The sequence below is a fragment of the Callorhinus ursinus genome, unplaced genomic scaffold, assembly GCF_003265705.2.
Source record: "Callorhinus ursinus isolate GAN/ISIS: 27379988/994484 unplaced genomic scaffold, GSC_fseal_2.0 scaffold5, whole genome shotgun sequence".
NCBI classification, from domain to species: Eukaryota; Metazoa; Chordata; class Mammalia; order Carnivora; family Otariidae; genus Callorhinus; species Callorhinus ursinus.
Window position 1 is genome coordinate 18,541,265 of NW_027397067.1, and position 18,810 is coordinate 18,560,074.

The window sequence follows — 18,810 nt, forward strand, 5'->3', positions numbered from 1 at the left end:
GTTTAATCTCAACCTTTAAATAAATTTTAATTTTTCTAAACCTCTAAGATTAGTAATAGTTTATTTCAGTTCCTAAGAATAATAAATTTCATTAGATGCCTATTCCTAAGAAGTATGAAGAAATTCTTGCAAATAGATAAATTTCTAAAGGTAATTTTCCCCAAAGATATCAAAGCATGTTTTTTGAAACAAAGTATAAAATACCTAAAACTTTAAAAATAATTTTTTGCTAATGGATATCGGAACTCAAGTGACAGTTCCTTAATATTTAAGAAGGAGTTATGAATTTTAAGAGGCAAATGAATATCTCAATATCCTAGGTATCAACACTTTAAAATTATTGTTAATTTTTAGGTGTAATGGTATTGTGGTTATGTTTAAATAGAGTATGTGTCTTTCAGAGATATACACTGAAATAAATACAGATGAAATGATATGACACCTGGTATTTACTTCAAAATGATTTGGGAGAGAGAGAAGATATAGAATGAAGAAGACTGGCCATGGTTGATAACTGTGGAAGCTGGGTGATGGGCAAAGGAAGGATTCCCATACTAACCACTCTACTGCTTAAGTTTGAAACGTTTAAAAGAAAAAACGTTATGTATAGTGTTCTTCTTTGTTGTACTAAGTATAGGCAGAAGAACTAAAACATATTCTTAAAATTTATCTTAAGCTTTATACACCTATCAATCATGAGACAAATACAGACTTATTTTACAGATATCTGAAAGTCTAACTAGAATTATTACCAGAAACTGCGTTTTTTGTTTTTTTTTTAAACATTTATTTATTTAGAGGTGCCTGGGTGACTCAGTTAAGCGTCTGCCTTCGGTTCAGGTCATGATCCCAAGGTCCTGGGATTGAGCCCCACAGTTGCAGTGGGGCTCCCTGCTCAGCAGGCAATCCGCTTCTCGCTCTGCCTCTCTCCCTGCTCATGCTCTCACGCTCTCTCTCAAATCAATGAATAAAATCTTAAAAAAAAAGATTTTTTTTGAGGGGGAGAGAGAGAGAAAGCACTCCCATGAGCTGAAGGAAGGGCAGAGGGAGAGAGGAAAAAAAAAATCTTAGGCTCCCTGCTGAGCGTGGAGCCTGACACAAGGGACCTTGAGATCAGTACCAGAGCAGAAACCAAGAGTCAGACACTCAACTGACTGAGGCACCCCAGTGCCCCCAGAAACCACATTTGTAAAATGAACACTATACTAAATTAAATACCCCAATCTGGTGACTGGTTTCACTGAGTAAGATTAAAATTTCAACTCTTAACTTACTGAATTCAAAAGCACTTATTTAATTCATACTATCTATTATACACAGTACATACCTGTGGACTGTGAAGATCTGTGGTCAGCATGATAATTGAATAAGCCAAAACATAAGCAGTATCTGCACTAGCAAAAAGGGTTTGTCTGGAAAAATAAATGTATCATGTTACAAACTTTTATTGTTTTACAGTCGCATTTAAATAAATCATCTCAAACCCCCATAATTTTCTCTTTCAGGATTTATGTTCTAGCTCATACTACAGTGTTTTTATGGAATTGTCTTATCACTTCTAGATCACAGACAATCCAAATTCTCTGGGTGTAAGGAATGATGAATCTTCTGATGTTCCCTGCCACAATGTCTTGGACATAGCTGGCAACCAATAAATATCTGAATTTGAATCTTGCTTACCCTTGGTTGCATTCGAGGTATCTTGCAGCAAATTTTTCCATCAATCGATCAATTTTCTGAGCTTCCCCTGGAAGACGGAATCCTTCCAGAAACATACGAAGGGCTGAAACAAAGTCCTTTCCTGAAAAGTCATGTTGGTCCACATATGCATACATGACTTCTTTGTTAAATTTATCATTATCTCCCAGGAACTCGCCCACTTGAGTCTAAAGAACAAAAGATAAAAAAATTGATATCCTAATGAAATGTTACATTTGCCACAGAGAGGTTTCAAGAGCAGAAAAATCTCTAAGATTCATAGGTTTTGACTACAGGGTTAACTATTTCAAACGTGAAACTAAAAGTTAAACACACTAAATGTGTTTATTAAAAAAAAGATATTGAGTTTAGAAAATTAAAAAGCAAAATTAAGAATACCTAGGTTATTCTTTGTAAGTTTTACTTACATACTTAGGAGGGCACTTTTAAAGGGGAAACAGTATGTATCATTATTAACTTAAAAAGGAACTTTATAGAGAAGGTTAGAATAAAAAAAATGGGTTTTCTTACAGAGTCTAATCTTTCCTCTTGATGTAAGAACTGGGCAATATCTTCAGGTGTAGTGCCAAGCATCCCTTGTTCTTGGAGGTACTGTATTCCTCTCTTTGGTTTCTTATTAAATCTAGATGATGTTAAAGTTAATACAAACATTAGAAACAGAAAATCATTTGAAAAGATCTTAAACTACTGTAAATTAATTTTCTAATACAACTCAGAAAATAGTTTATTTAATATAATCAATGCATGAATATACAAAACTTTTTACATTATGCAAAGTTTTATTTTTCTTTTCTTAGAAAAGAGTCTGAAGCAAAAGGCCATCTTTATCAATGATATGGACCATTTCACTATTTGAGATAATGTCATGTTGTAGATAAGCTCTAAGGATATAGATACTAAATATCTCATGCTTTTAATATTTATATTCTCCTTAATGCTCAAGTAATCTTGGTTCATTCCATATACATCCACTGATTAATTCCATTTCCTGCTTTTAAAGTAAAGAATTCTGGTGACTGTTTAACAACAATCTGACAGCATCATTTCCTTTATTAAAAAAATTCCTAGATATCCAATGTTTTTGAAGTCAAGTCCAAACTGACCAGATGGACAGACTCCTTCTCAGTACAGCTCTAGTTGATCTCATCCCCTCCCACCCACCTACTCCCACATATCCTGTTCTCATTCCTTAAGCAGAATGCATTTCTGCAGTCTATTTCCTCCACACGGCCTTTACTTGCTCCATTCACTGTGGAACTCCCCTTCATGCTTACAGATCCAGTTCAAAGGTCACCTCCTTGTTTCCACATCATTTACTTTCTACTTTTATTACACCACTAATTACTTTGGTCCCTCATCACCTGTCACCTGGTTAACAGTACTTAAATGGTCTTGCTATCTTTTGTTTTGCTCACATTCTAATCCATCCTTCAGGCTACTGGCCAAGTAATTGTTTCAAAAGAGAAACCTGATGCTACTCCTCCTCTGACTAAAATCCTTCAATACTAGTAGGCCAAAGTCAAGAAAAACAAGATAAAAATGTGTTTACATGGAGAGTAAGGCCTGCTGGAATCCGGATCCAACTCAATGCTCTCATTTCATCTCCTGCGCCTGCCCCTGACCCTGCCTCTGCGGTGCTGAGCAACAGTCCTCGATGTTCCTCTCCTCTGTGCGGCAGCACGTCATTCTCTGTCTGAACCGTCCTTACCTGTACTGTCCCGACGATTCCTGTCAGTACAGCTCTAGTTGATCTGTAGGACCTAGGACCTGTCAAGTCCTAATTCATACATTAAAATCAAACATAGTTCACTGAGATAAGCACAATCTCTGCTCTCTAGAAGCTCTCTCCCTAATAAAATAAGCTTGATTTTTAAAAACTGTAACAGTAACAATGCAGTAACTCATATATTGACCAGGAAGACAGCACAGACGAGGAAGTTAACAAACACAGATGCTTGTGACATACTTCCTGGGGCAGGTGCCTGTGAAACTGAGCTTTCAAGGAGGACTACGTATTTCAAAAAAAAAAAAACATCTCAGAGAGGAAGGGGTCATACTAACACATGGCAGCATAAAACAGCATGACACTGTAACAAACAGCTCTGCATTGTTGGAAGGATGAAGTGAGCCAAAGAAGGCAGGTGATGAAGCTTAGAGTCCAGCAGACCTACATCATGAAGGTTATTATATCCTATTACAAGAAGCTGTGACTTTATTCTTTAAAAACAAAAGGGGGGCAGAAACAGAAGCTGACTTTCATTCAAGAGAGATCACTCTAGCTAAGTGTGAGAAAAGACTACAGAATAAATAAGACCAAAAAAAAGGTAGGCCAATTAAAAGATGACATGAGTCAAGGCAAGAAACGGTGTTGGTTTGACTTGCGAAAACAGCTGCGGGAGATGGAGAGAGGAGATAAATAGCATAGATATTTAGCAAGTACAATCAACAGGATTTAGTGACAGACTAGATCCAAGGGGAAAATATAAGTAATTCCCAGGACTCTAGCTTTTAAATGTGGTAGCATGCTGGGGTTACTAGCCTAAATAAGAAATACAGAAACAGTAGTTTTCTATTTGTCTTTTGTTTTTGGTTACAGTATTAGGGAGTTGATTATGAAGAGAATGGAGACTGGTAAATTTGGTTATGGACACACTGAGTGTGAGAACCTAAGCAATATCCAACAGAGATGTCCAACGGGCAATTATGGACAGGAGTCTAGACTTTAGCAGAGGTATTTATGTTAAAAGTAACACTGGGGAGTGGTGACATGCTAGCACATACACAGTAGCTGAAGTCATGAAAAAGAACATGATCCTCTAGGGGAAATTACAAAGTAAGAAAAGGGCTGAGGGACAGAACTCTGGAAATGCTAAGCTGTATGCAGGAGATAAATAGCCCACAGGAAGACTGAGATGGATAATCAGAATGGTAGGAGGAACAAGACAGAATGGTGCCACAGTCATGAAAGAGTGTAATGAGAGCATAGCAACATGAAAGCATTCACATGAAAGTATGAAGCAGAGATCAAGTCCAGGGGCTGAAAGGCCGACTAGAGACTAAGGAGCCCTCCACTTTGCAGTCCTGTGACGACTCCAACTCACTCCCAAGTACTTCAAAGAGAGTTATCATATCTTGGCAGCACTTTGTATACTATTATGGACAATACATGGTATTATTTTAGAAAAACACTTTTGCCCCATATTTAGGCTGTAATCTTAAACACAAACAAGAACCAATGCTTTCATGGTTCTTAGCACACAGTCCCAAACACCAAATATATGTTTGCTGAGTAACACTTGCTGAGAATTTCAATATGAGTATCTGATTACACATACTAAACCGAGTCCCTTAGAAGCCATGGCTGTTTCATTCATCAAGTTTCCCTAGGACCTTGCATAATGTCAGGAACAGATGGGACTTTGATAAATATCGACTGAAAAACTGGAATGAATGAACTATTAATGGCTATTTCCTGAGGCAATTTTGTGAGATTTTATAATTTTATGACAATATACATGCATACATTTTGTCTTTTTTTTGGGAACCTGAACATTCACCAAAAGGTACTGTTTAAAAGTCAGGAAGAAATGCTTTACAGGAGAAGTAGCAAACCAGGTAAAGATACAAGGGAATTTTTAACAGTTTACAGTAGCTAGATCCATGGAGAAATGTCAGCAACTTCATTCTTCCTTCCAGTTTCTCTTTGAAAAAGATGGGCAATTAGAGGAATGAAAGCAGCATGGTACTATTTGGATACGAAATAGTCCAGGAGCAGGCCAATGCCATACAGCTTAGTGGGAAAACTGACTTTACAAGATCTGGGTCTGGTAGAGCAGCCAGGTTGGAAAAGGAGGTTATTACCGTATCAACATATAAAACTGAAATCGATAACAATGGATCAGTAACAAGAGTAGCACATTTGTAACCCAACTGGAGAAAATATAAAACCTATAAAAGGAGCAATGAGAAGCTAGCTATTAGAAGTTTTACATTGTAAATTTTTTGACTTGTCATCTGCTTAGGAAATATAATGCGGGATTTTATAACTGAGCTACTAAATGAACAATGCAAACTACTGAGATGATATTCATCAACAGCATGTAAGATATGCTGCAAAATTAATTTAATGTGTATTATAGGGGTCTCTTGGGCTAGATTGCAATAAACAAGGAGAGCTGAATAATGAGCCACTAGAAGTCTTGGATACAGGAGACCTGTGCCCGGTTTTACTCAATGAAAGGTGGTAATGAGAAAGGAACAAATATTCTGAAGATGCAGAGAAACCCAGGGCAAGGGTGATACAGTACTAGCAAAAGGATATTCAGTAACATTTCTTCTTAAAATTGGACACTCACAAATCTATTCCTTGTTCTATTATTTCTTTTTGTTGCTTTAGGACTTCAAATTGTTCTGGATTATCAGTGCCAGACATCTGTGTACTGTAGCTGCCTATTCCTGATGATGATGTTGACTCCAAGGAATTTAAACTTCCATATCTGTTTATTGTCTCAGGGTGTTTGATTTCACTCGTCTCTTGCTCTAAGGGTTTTTCCTGACCTGTGAGAAGAAAGACTGATACAGTAAATTAATCTTTCAAATAAAAATATGTAAATGGTTAAAAAAAACATCAAGTAAGGCAAGAAATTTCAATGTTTCTTAGATCTATGCAACACAAGCAAAATACTGAGTGCCATCACAGACAATATACTATGATATTAAAACACACCAGAATTAGAATGTGTGCACCATTAAAAGTTCTTTCTGCAGTTGCAGTGCTAAGTACCCACTGGGTTTCTGCTCTCAGTTCATGCCTCATGAGAAATAATTTTCCCTCAAAAGACTCTTGACTGATGGAATACTAGCTGTAGCTATGCGTTTTTCTCCTAGTAAGGGTAAATGTCAAACAAAGGTGAACAAACTTCTTAAAACAACTTGACTTGTATAAATTTCTCCTATAATTATCTTTTCACAAAGCTGCATAAATATGCTTCACTTTAACATATTATTTAAATATTTCTAGGAAGATTTAGAAAGAAAAAGGTTTGGATAACTAAGTTGGAAATTTATAATTTTATTTTTATTTATATTATTTTTTAAAGATTTTATTTATTTATTTGACAGAGATACACAGCAAGAGAGGGAACACAAGCAGCGGGAGTGGGAGAAGAAGGTTTCCCGCTGAGCAGGAAGCCAGATGCGGGGCTCGATCCCAGGACCCTGGGATCATGACCTGAGCCAAGGGCAGACGCTTAATGACTGAGCCACCAGGCATCCCTTGAGTGGATTCTAAACAGATGAAATTTTTATTAAATATATCCAGGCTTTCTTTGCTTTGAGCAGGGAAAATGCTGGCTAGTATCAGCATCTCACTCCCCTTACTGAAGGGAGAAATAACTTGACACCTTTTGAGTTCTTTAGGAAACACATCTATTATAAATTTATAGTACTACAAATTTACAATTTTAAAGCTAGTATTTAACTCATACAGAATGCTTCCCTTATCAGCTAAAGGAATAAAGAGGTCACAAAACTGGCCTAATGGCAACTGGAACTATCCTCTTCAAAATACCATTTACTTGAAACGACAAAGGATTACAAAATGTCACCTTACCAAGAGTTGTCTGAGAGTTGGGATTCACATACTGATCCTTACTCCATTCAACCATACACTTCAAAATTGACACTAAACATTCTAAACCTTTTTTCCTCAGGCTCAATTCCTACAAATAATTCATAAAAAGAATAAAAACAAAAAGATCTTTTAAGGAAACACATAGCTCTTCCTTGACCAAGTTTAAATTTGAAAATGCTTTTAAAGTTCTTACCTGAACATTACTCATACCAAGTTCTTGACTACCCCGTCCTTGAGCAATTTTTGATAGATCATTTACTAGTCTTTCAAATATATTCGCTGCATTTAAATCACAGTCATAGTTTACATAAATATCCACTACACTCTGAGCATCTGTAACAATATAATATATTACTTTTAACAAAAGGCATTAAGAATATTAGTATATTTTGGGCTTTTAAATCTCTCTTTTTAAGAGAGATTTTATTTATTTATTTGTCAGACAGAGAGAGAGAGAGAGAGAGAGAGAGGGAACAAGCAGGGGGAGTGCCAGGCAGAGGGAGAAGCAGGCTCCCCACTGAGCAAGGAGCCTGATGCAGGACTTAATCCCAGGAACCGAGATCATGACCTGAACCAAAGGCAGATGCGTAACCAATTGAGCTACCCAGGCATCCCTCAAATATCTCTTAATAAGAAAAGATAATAAGGATAATTTCAAATACCTGCACAGATCCTTGTCAATGTTTGAATAACCATCCATTTGTGGTCAAATGAGCTGGTAGAAGTTTCCAAAATGTATAGGAAAATTTCTTTAAAGAACACCTGTGATTAGGGAAAAAATTCTGTTTAAAATATTATTTGTATATGTGATGTTTTAAATATCCCAAAGCTGTGGAGTAGAGATTAGGACCCAGGCTCCTCTGGAGTTCAACTCCTTTTGAGTTCCATCTCTGAAATGTCAGGACTAAGCTAACTTGGGTGTGTGACTTAAACTAGCCCTTATAGTAGGAGTACTGAACTTCACATTGTTTTGTTTGCTATCACACAGCCACTACAAAGGAAATCTGCAAAGTCCTCTGGGTAAGAATTTTGTGAACATATTTACAAAAGCAATGTAACTCATGCTTCATTTTTTTAATCTCTCAAAGATTATAAATTTATTCATCAGTTAGGTTTTTCAGCCATTATTAATAGGTGCCTAATTTTCCTAGATTTAAATGTACCTAGTGCTCTAATCCACACAATAAAAATCATCTCTTACACTATATTTTTATAATTACTCACATAAGTGGAAATCTCTATCTGAAAACAACAAACTATTTCTTACTATTCTTTACACTAAATGATGTCAAATAAAAAGGAGTTACTCAACCTAATTAAATAAATTACAATTTAAGAGCTAGGAAAGAATTTTTAGATTGAAATTTATTTTGGAAAAATGACTGATTTAAGAAGGGATGACTCAAAAAAGAAAACTAAAAGTCACACATTAACATTTAGGGAGCTTTGTGCTCCATAAATGCATACTGATAATATGAGGTGACTAATGTCTTTCTCCCTCCTAATTGGGTGAGGTACCCTTGAAATGTGCTTTTCTTTCACAAAATCCAACACATTTCTATTACTTCCTTAATGTCAGCAGCATTTCCTACAAGAGCATAACTTTTTAAGAAGGTAGGGTCCAGGTCTTTCTTACTAAGCACTGGGTCCCCACTGCCTGGCATACAGCAGCTGTTCAATAAATATTTATGATCACAGTTCCTAAACATTGCCCCAAGGCACCCCTGCAGCCAACTTAGAGGGATGCCATGACAATTTCTGAGGGAAAATTCCGAAGAAATGCATCTGTTGAACACCTCACAAGACTGCTCAGTTTCAACATTAGATCACACTACATTCCTTTCACTGACATCATTTTCGCAAACCTGAGTTTTAGTGATTGCTATGCTAAAGGGCAGAGACCGCAAGAAAGTCAATGAAGAATAGGAAATAAGGGTGGCAGTGTCCAAGTGGATTCCAAGGTCTGAGGAGTTGGGCAGTGTCCAAAAGGCACATACATTTCGGCAGTCAAGTAACTCTGACTACTTAAAAATGAAATAAAAATATCATTTTTAAAAATTTATCTATTATTTTTCTTCAAATGGAGATTACGTTGTTAAAATAAATATTTGTTAAGCTGTTTGGACCTCATTACTTAATAAATGGAACTGTTAGGTACTTCTTTTAGCACAAGTACGCTGTGAAAAGATTAGACACTCTAAAGGTACCATGAATCAAGAAAGTTTGCTGCCTTGCTGGGACAAGCAAGGGGTAGTGGACATGACACTTGCTGAGACCAGAGAGCGTGGGTGGCTACAGTGCTTCCCTGCCCCCAGGCTGAGGCTGGTGAGCACAAGTGCCTGCGGCATTCTCCTGTACCCAGCCTAAAGCCAGTGGACACACAGATGAGGCACTCTGCCATAGCACTGCTGAAACACATAGGCACTGCCTTTTTGAAGTCTTAAGCCAGCAAGGGTGCCCCTTCCCCTACACTCTCCAGCTGTCTTGCTACAGCCAGTGAGCATGTGCAATCCACAGAGGAGATATCACTTGACTGCCTGGCCCTGGTGGCCAAGAGAGCTGGCATTCAGAGCAACATGGGACTGTAACAATGAGAAAGACTGTTCTTGGCATGCCACCATCCATAGGGCATTGCACAGACAGCGGACTGAAACACAACATGTCTTCTTGTAAAAAAGGTCTGTTTCTTTAGCCTGGAAGCTTCAGCCTGAGGAACAGGCTTCAGGTCTCCCTCACATCTAGAGGTGAAAAAGGTGCTCCCCGGAAGTGAAAGCAGGGAGAAACCGTGTTTTGCGCCTCCCCCGGCCTTACTACAGTTTGACAAGCCTTCCCAGAAAGGAGCTTATACACTTCTCTGGAGTCAGGAATTTTGCCACTGTCACACAGGGGACATCTCCAGATCTCCAGTCTGGAGAACAGGACTGTATATATTTGCATATTTAAAAGTTGCTGCCTGAGGGAGTGGCTTCCAAACAACCTGAAACTAGGTGCTAAATGAGATTCCTCCCCATGGATCACTGACAGGACACGGCACAACCTCAACAATAGGTGCATATCAAGAATAAATAAGGTGGTTTAGATAATCACAAAGGTTCCAAGGACAACCAAGAGCTAGGGCAAGGTTGAATGAGAAGGATCATCACCTGCACAAGGTCATTCCCTCAAGAGAGAGAGGCAGATGTTTCACCCAATACATGGAAACAGAGTCAAGCAAAATGAGGAAACCAAGAAATAGATTTCAAAAAAAAAAAAAAAAGACAAAAACCTCAGAAAAAGACCTTAATGATATAGAGATAGGTGATCTACATGATAAAGAATTCAAAGTAATGCTCATAAAGATGCTCACAGAATGTGGTACAGGAATGGATGAGAACTTCAAGAAGGAAAATGAAATAGCAAAAAAGTCAAAGAGCTGAGGAACACAATAACTGAACTGAAAAACACACTTGTGGGGTTCAATAGCAGACTGAATCAAATAGGTAAGGACCAGCGATCTACAAATCAGGGCAGTAGAACCCCCCAAATAGAGCAACAAAAAGAAAGAAGAATTTTAAAAAAATGAAGATCACTCAAGGAACATCAAGTGGAAGAACATTCTCATTATAGTAGTCCCTAAAGGAGAAGAGCAAGAGAAAGGGGCAGAAGACTTATCTGAAGAATTAAGGCTAGAAACTTCCCTGGCGGAAGGAAACAGACATCCAGGTCCAGGAAGTCCAAGAGTTACAAATGAGATGAATTCAGAGAGGTCCACACCAAGACACATTGTAATTAAAATGTCAAAAGTTAAAGACACAGAGAAAATCTTAAAAACAGCAAGAGAAAAACAACTAGTTGTATACAAGGAAAAACCCATATGGCTATCAACAGATATCTGAGCACAAACTGTGTGGCCAGAACGCAGTGACAGGAGATACTCAAAGTGCTGAAAGGAAAGAACTTGCAACCAATAATACTCTAACCAGCAAGATTATCATTCAAATTTCAAGGAGAGAGTTTTCCAGACAAGCAAAACCAAAGGAGTTCATTATAACTAAACTGTCTTTATAAGTAATATTAACAAGACTTCTTTCAGCTGAAAAGAAATGGCACTAATAAACAAGAAAACATACAAAAGTAAAAATCTCACTAGAAAAGGCACATTATAGTACAGGTAGTAAATTAATCACTTATAAAGCTACTAATAAAATTAAAAAAGTAAAATTAAGTAAAACAATGATTAGTTAAAGGTTACATAAAAAATGTAAAAAGCAGTATCAAAAACATAAAATGGGGGAGGGATTAAAAATGCAGTTTAGTAGGAGTGTTTTCAAATTTAAGTTGTGATCAACTTAAAATAAACTGATCTATACATAGGAGGATATATGTGATCCTCATCATATCCACAAACCAAACACTTATAGTAAATATACAAAACGAGAAAGGAATCTAACCATAATACTAAAAAAAGTCATCAAACCACAAAGGTAGAGAAAAAGAAAAGGAACAGAACAGTCAGAAAAAAATTAACAAAATGGCAGTTAAGTATTTACCTATCAATAGTTACTTCAAATGTAGATGAACTAAATGCCCCAAACAAAAGATATATAGTGGCTGGATGAATGAAAAAACAAGATACATCTATATACTTCCTACATGAGACTCTTTCAGAAGTAACGACACACACAGACTTGAAAGTGAAAGAATGGAAAAGATATTCCACACAAAGGGAAAGGAAAAGAAAGGTGGTACAGCTACACTAATATCAGACAAAAAAAGACTAAAACAAAGACAGTAATAAAAGACAAAGTGGGGCAGTAAATAACAATAAAGGGGTCAATCCAGCAAAAATTTAGAATAGTTATATATGCACCATACATAGAAGCACTGAAATATATAAGGCAAATATTAACAGACCTAAAGGGAGAAACTGACAGCAGTAGAGTATGAAATTTCAATCCTCCACTTACATCAATGGATAGATCATCCAGACAGAATATCATTAAGGAAACACTGGTCTTAAATAACACATTATACAAGATGGATTTAACAGATGTACAGGCAACCCTTGAAAAACATGGGTTTGAACTATGCAGGCCCACTTATATGCGGACTTTTTTTTTCCTTCAAGTTTTATTTAACCTCCAGTTAGCTAACATACAGTGTAATATTAGTTTCAGGTGTAGAACTTAGTGATCCATCTCTTACCTACAACACCCAGTGTTCATCACTACTAGTGACCTCCTTAACCCATCACCCATTTAACCCATCCCCCTGCCCACCTCCCCTCCAGTAACCCTAAGTTTGTTCTCTATAGTTTGTTCCTGGTTTGCCTCTCTCTCTCTTTTCTTTCCCATATGTTCATCTGTTTTATTTCTTAAATTCCACATATGAGTGAAATCATACGGTATTTTTCTTTCTCTGACTTATTTTACCTCTCAAGCTCAGGGGCGCGTGGGTGGCTTAGTTGGTTAAGCACTTGCCTTTGGCTCAGGTCATGATCTCAGGGTCCTGCGATCAAGCCCCGATCAAGCCCCACGTCAAGCTCCTTGCTCAGCAGGGAGTCCCCTTCTCCCTCTCCCTTTGCCCCTCCCCACCACTCATGTTCTCTCCCTCTCTATCTCAAATAAATAAATAAAATCTTAAAAACACACTTTAAAAAAATACTCTCAAGCTCCATCCTATGTGGATTTCTTTTGATAAATACAGTACGTACTGTAAAAATATTTTCTCTTATGATTTTCTTAATGTTTTTTCTCTAGCTTACTTTATTATAACACAGTATATCACGCATACAATATACAAAATATATGTTAATCGACTGTTATCAGTAAAGGCTTTCAGTCAACAGTAGGCTATTAGTAGTTAAATTTTGGGGGGAGTCAGATGGTTAACATGGATTTTTGACTAGGCAGTAGTTAAATGTCCCTAACCCTGTACCATTCAAGCATTAACGGTATACAGAACCCAAAAACAGAATATACGCCCTTCTTAAATGCACATGAAACACTCTCCAGGACAGATTACATTTTAGACCACAAAACAAGTCTCAATAAATTCAAGAAAACTGAAATCATATCAAATACTGCACAATGGTTTAAAATTAGAAATTACAAGAAGAAAAACTGAAAAACTACATGTGGAGATTAAACAACACACTACTGAACAACTGAGTCATAGGAGAAGTCAAAAACTACCTTGAGATGAACAAAAACAAATACAACATACCAAAATCTATAGGATGCAGCAAGTGGTCCTAAGAGAGGAATCATTGCAATACAAGCCAACTTCAAAAACAAACAAGAGAAACCTCAAATGAGTAACTTAACTTTACACCTAAAGGAATTAAAAAAAAGAATACAAGAAACCTAAACATAGGAAGCAAATAAGATCAGAGTGTAAATAAATGAAAGAGAGACTAAAAAGACTATAGAAAAGATGAATAAACAAAGAGATGATTCTCTGGAAAGATACACACACTGACAAACCTTCAGGCTGACTCACCAAGAAAAAAGTGACAGGGCTCACTCAAAGTCAGAAATGAAAGAGGAGGTTACAGCTGATTCCACAGATATACAAAAGATCACAAAAGACTACTATGAACAATTATATACCAACAAATGGGACAACCTAGAAGAAATGGATGAATTCCTAGAAACATACAATGTTACAAGAATGAATCAGGAAGAGACAGAAAATCTGAATAGACCAATTACTACTAAGGAGATTAAATCAGTAATCAGTCTCTTCAATCACTGGTCCTGGGCAAACTGGACAGCTACATGTGAAATGATGAAACTAAACCACTATCTTACACCATGTACAAAAATTAACTCAAAATGGATTAAAGACTTGAATGTAAGACCTTTAACCATAAAACTCCTAGAAGAAAAAATAGGTAGTAAGCTTGCTAACATAAGCCTTAGTGATATCTTTTTGGATCTGATTCCAAAGGCAAGGGAAACAAAAGCATAAGTAAACAAATGGGACCACATCAAACTAAACAGCTTCTGCACAGCAAAGGAAACCATTAATGAAATGAAAAGGCAACCTACTAAATAGAAGACATCTGCAAATCATATATTTAACAAGGGATTAATATCTAAAATATATAAAGAACTTACACAACTCAATAGCAAAAAAACAAAAAAAAATCAATTAAAAAAACAGGCAGAGGTTATGAAAAGACATTTTTCCAAAGGAGACAAATACAGATGGCCAACAGGTACACGAAAAGATGCTCAACATCACTAATCATCAAGGAAATGCAAATCAAAGCCATAATGAGGTATCACCTTACACTTGTGAGGATGGCTATTATCAAAAGGATAAGATATAACAGAGTTTGACGAGGATGTAGAGAAAGGGGAACTCTTGTACACTATTGGTGGGGATGTAAACCGGTACAGCCACTATGGAAAACAGTATGGAGGTTCCTCAAAAAATTAAAAATAGAGCTACTATATAATCCAGCAATTCCACTAATGGGTATCTATACAATGAAATGAAAACACTAATATGAAAAGATACATGATACCTATGTTTATTGCAGCATTATTTACTATAGACAAGATAATGGAAAGAAACGCAGAGTCCATGAATGGATAAAGAAGAAATGATATATATGTACAATGCAACACTACTCAGCCATAGAAAAGAATTTAAATCTTGTCATTGCAACAACATGGATGAACCTTACAAGAATTATGCTAAGTGAAATAAGGAAGAGAAAGACAAATACTGCCATGATTTCATTTAAATTTGGAGTCCAAAAAACAAAAACAAAAGAAACAAAGCTCCGACTCATAGATAGAACCAGCTGGTGGCTGACAGAGGGGTGAGGATGTGGAGGTTCGAAATGGGTGCAAAGGATTAAGAGGTATAAACTGCCAGTTATAAGTCGTGGGGATGTAATACACAGTATGGGGAATATAGTTAATAATCTTGTATTAACTTCGTAAGATAACAGATGGTAACTAGATTTATTGCAGTGATCATCCTGTAATGTACAGAAATGTTGAATCCCTATGTTGTACACCTGACACTAATACTGTTAACATCAATTATACTAAACAAACAAATAAAAAAGAAAGTTTAGAACTCTCCAAATTGTGGACTAAATAAAACCCCTAGATTTGAAGAAAGAAAAAATTAAAACTTTAGCTACTCTGAGTTATCAAATTATACTAGGCAAGCAATAGCCTACAATTGTAATTTAAGACATCATGCCCATTGACAGGGGCTCTAAAAAAACACAAAAATTTTAAAGATAGAGCACCTAAAATGTAATGTGTGTAGAGTAACAGTAGTATCATAGACACTTCGCACATATTTTCTTGAAAAGTTGTGCATTAACTATTTTCTGATAACAGACATGTAAGTTAATGTCTATGGAAAATCATATTATTGAAACTCTGAAGTGAATATTCTCATAAAATGAACATTCATGTAATAACAATCTCAACACTACTTTGCAAATTTAGGTTTTTATATGTCGGCTTTGCTTTCTCCAATTAGAACACAGCTTATCTTGCATTTGAATATGTGTAGTATTTTCAAAAGCAATCTACACTTGTCTTGTTTGATCCTCAATCTCTCCATAAGGGACAATGGAGAGCGAAATAAACCTGATCTCTTTAAGCATACAGAACAATATTACAACAATTTTGTAATGAGAATCTACCATCTGAGACAAAGGAAATTTCTTACCAGCATTTCCTTTAAATTTGTGTTTCCAAAAGTTTTGTACATTAAATTTAATCTACAAAAATAGTAATCCCAACTTTAGTGATTTTTGTGATACCTGGTTCCCTAAGAATTTATATTTCACAGTCTACTGAACAGTACTTAAAGAAGTTGAGTCTCAGTGTTCAGAAATCTCTAAGTAAATGAATGTAGTCTTCTAAAATTATCTAATAGCAATTTAAATGCTTCATCATCACATGGAAGACTTTTGGCTTAGTAAGGAAGCAAAAGTTCCAAAAGTTTTTTTAAATCTCTTTTAACTGTACTTCCTGAAAATAATGGGAAAAAAGTTATCAAAAAATAGCAACTGTTCCTAGTTAAATGCCTTCCATTATTTTGACAGACATAAGACAAACTAAAATTTGACAATATATATGTACCAGAAATTGTTTCCTGTTCAGAATTTGGCCCCAATTTAAAAACCTTTCACTTAAAATACTAGGGCCTTATTCTGTCTTATTCCCATAATATTCCATGTGAATTTTAATAGATACTGTAGAACATTAGTAATAAAGTATATGATTGTTCCACCCACCTCAAATCTCTAGGAAATGATAATTTATCATTTGCACATTAGAAAAATAATACAAAGCAAAAATTAAAATTTCAAACTCCTAAAATATAACACTAAAAATATAATCCTTCTTAATAGCCTCTTTAAAGTGCCCAAAACTTAAATGACTTAAAACCGTATAAAGTATATATAGAGCTTTCTTTTAAGATAACCAAATTCACTATTACATACCATATAAACAACGGCAAAATTACTGTGAGGACTGAATTACCTCAGGACATCTAGAATCATCAATTCAACCAGTATAAATTCCCTGTCTTAATTTGATTTTGTTTTCTTAATGTTTACCCAGTGCTTAGTACTTCATAAGCACATGCTAGTTGAATGAGTAAATGAAAAAAAAGTAGCACAGTTGACCCCTGAACAATGCATGGGTTAGGGCTACTGATCCCAGCGCAGCTGAAAATCCACATATAACTTTGGGTCTCCAAACGCTTAACTACTAATAGGCTACAAGCCTACTGACAACATAAACATTTAACTAACTATTTTGTACATTATATGTATTATATGCTGTATTCTTACAATCAAGTAAACTAAAGAAAAAAAAAGAAAATACACTTAGAGTACTGTATCTACACTTACTGAAAAAAAATCCACATGTAAGTGGGCCTACTCAGTTCAAAGCAGTATTGTTTAAGGGTCAGCTGTATATGACAATTCACAAATATTATTTCACATTCTGAAAAATTTTCTAGGGGATTAATATCTGATTTAAAACATGAAACAAATGAAATACCCAACAATGCAGAACATACCTCAATTTGCATCTTCAGATGCGTCTTGAAATTTGACAACAAAGTGAGAAATATGGAAAGAGAAAGCTCAAAAACCTCTGGAACAGATGAAACTCCATTTTTTGAGAGTGCAACACACAGATACTGCTTAATAGCATTAATAAACATCTCATTTGTCCTGAAAACAGGTCCTGCATTCTGCAGAATGGATAGAAGTAACTGCAATGAAAGAATCTTGGATCGTAACTCATGAGACCTAAAATGTAAAAAAGAAGGCACAGTATATGGACATATTTAGCACATGGTAATAAAAGGCTGTTCCAAAGATATTTCCTGGTACCACAAAATTTCACACACTTTTAAATGGAGAGGAACAGAAAACTCTACCACATAAAGTACAGTACATGAATAAGCTTTGCCACTAGTAATGGGTAGTTCCACTTATGATCTCAAGTACCACATAATTTCACAAACTTTTTATATGGAAAAGCAATCATTCACACATATTTAAAATCAACCTACTCTTCCTTTGGACACAATATATAAAGATTTATTCCCTGTTCTTTTCTTTCACAAGCATATTTCACCTTCTAGAAATCATCATAAACTTCCCAGATTATATGCCATATTTAGTATATGAGTTCCATAGTATATGATATTTAATAGTTTAGTATATAATGTACTTTTTCCCTACGTATGCTACTCAAAAACCCTAAACAAAATTAAAAGTTTTGGTTGCATGAACAAGTTGTAAGACTATTTCAAGCTTATTTTTTCAATAACCATTTAAAGTTCTTTTCTTTTTTGAAATAGAGGCTTTTAGAACATTTATCATCTCTTAATAGTTTACCCATTTATTCTAAGTATTTTAATAATGAAAAGCAAAAAAACTCCCTTTCAGCTTAAATTTTCACTTTTTTTCTGATCAATATACTATGCCATATTCTGATCAGTATCTAGCATTATAATTATCAGATTTTACAACATAGAATTTTTCTCCCATTGACAGGCCTCTTAAGGCCAACAGACCAAGATTGTATCCCATGCAATTTTTCAAATACAGAACACACTTACATGCTCTAGGAGCTAATTCTTTTATTTTTTCCAAATGCTGTATCAGTTACATTCACACCACAGATAATTAAGTTTACTTAACTGTTCCTGATTTCTACCTTAAAAATTTTATGGTTTTTAAGGGTCGAGTATTTCAAGAACCTAAGAAACTCTAACAAGTATTTAATTTCATGTAAATGGGAATCACAAAAATATTACCATCTTTGAAATAAAACTGGAACCAATAATATCATACTTGCTACTACATATCAACTTTCCAAGATGGCTATGTGCGGCAAATATAGTTATTACCAAAGGAAAAAACAAAGCTTAAATCAAGTTAGAAACAGTGCGAGGTTAGATTATGAATAGCC

General features: G+C 35.6%; 1 protein-coding gene across 2 annotated transcripts in view; it reads right to left on the bottom strand.

Moving 5' to 3' along the window:
* ARFGEF1 (ARF guanine nucleotide exchange factor 1) overlaps positions 1-18,810 on the bottom strand; it is a 145,294-nt gene that overhangs the window by 49,436 nt on the left and 77,048 nt on the right. For both annotated transcript variants that reach the window (XM_073892849.1, XM_025870687.2), the window contains exons 10-17: positions 17,405-17,639; positions 8,014-8,113; positions 7,545-7,684; positions 7,331-7,439; positions 6,075-6,276; positions 2,230-2,341; positions 1,681-1,886; positions 1,328-1,412 (exon numbers count right to left, since the gene is read on the bottom strand). In XM_073892849.1, the coding sequence (XP_073748950.1) occupies positions 1,328-1,412; positions 1,681-1,886; positions 2,230-2,341; positions 6,075-6,276; positions 7,331-7,439; positions 7,545-7,684; positions 8,014-8,113; positions 17,405-17,639 (1,189 nt within the window). The remainder of the gene's footprint in view (positions 1-1,327; positions 1,413-1,680; positions 1,887-2,229; positions 2,342-6,074; positions 6,277-7,330; positions 7,440-7,544; positions 7,685-8,013; positions 8,114-17,404; positions 17,640-18,810) is intronic.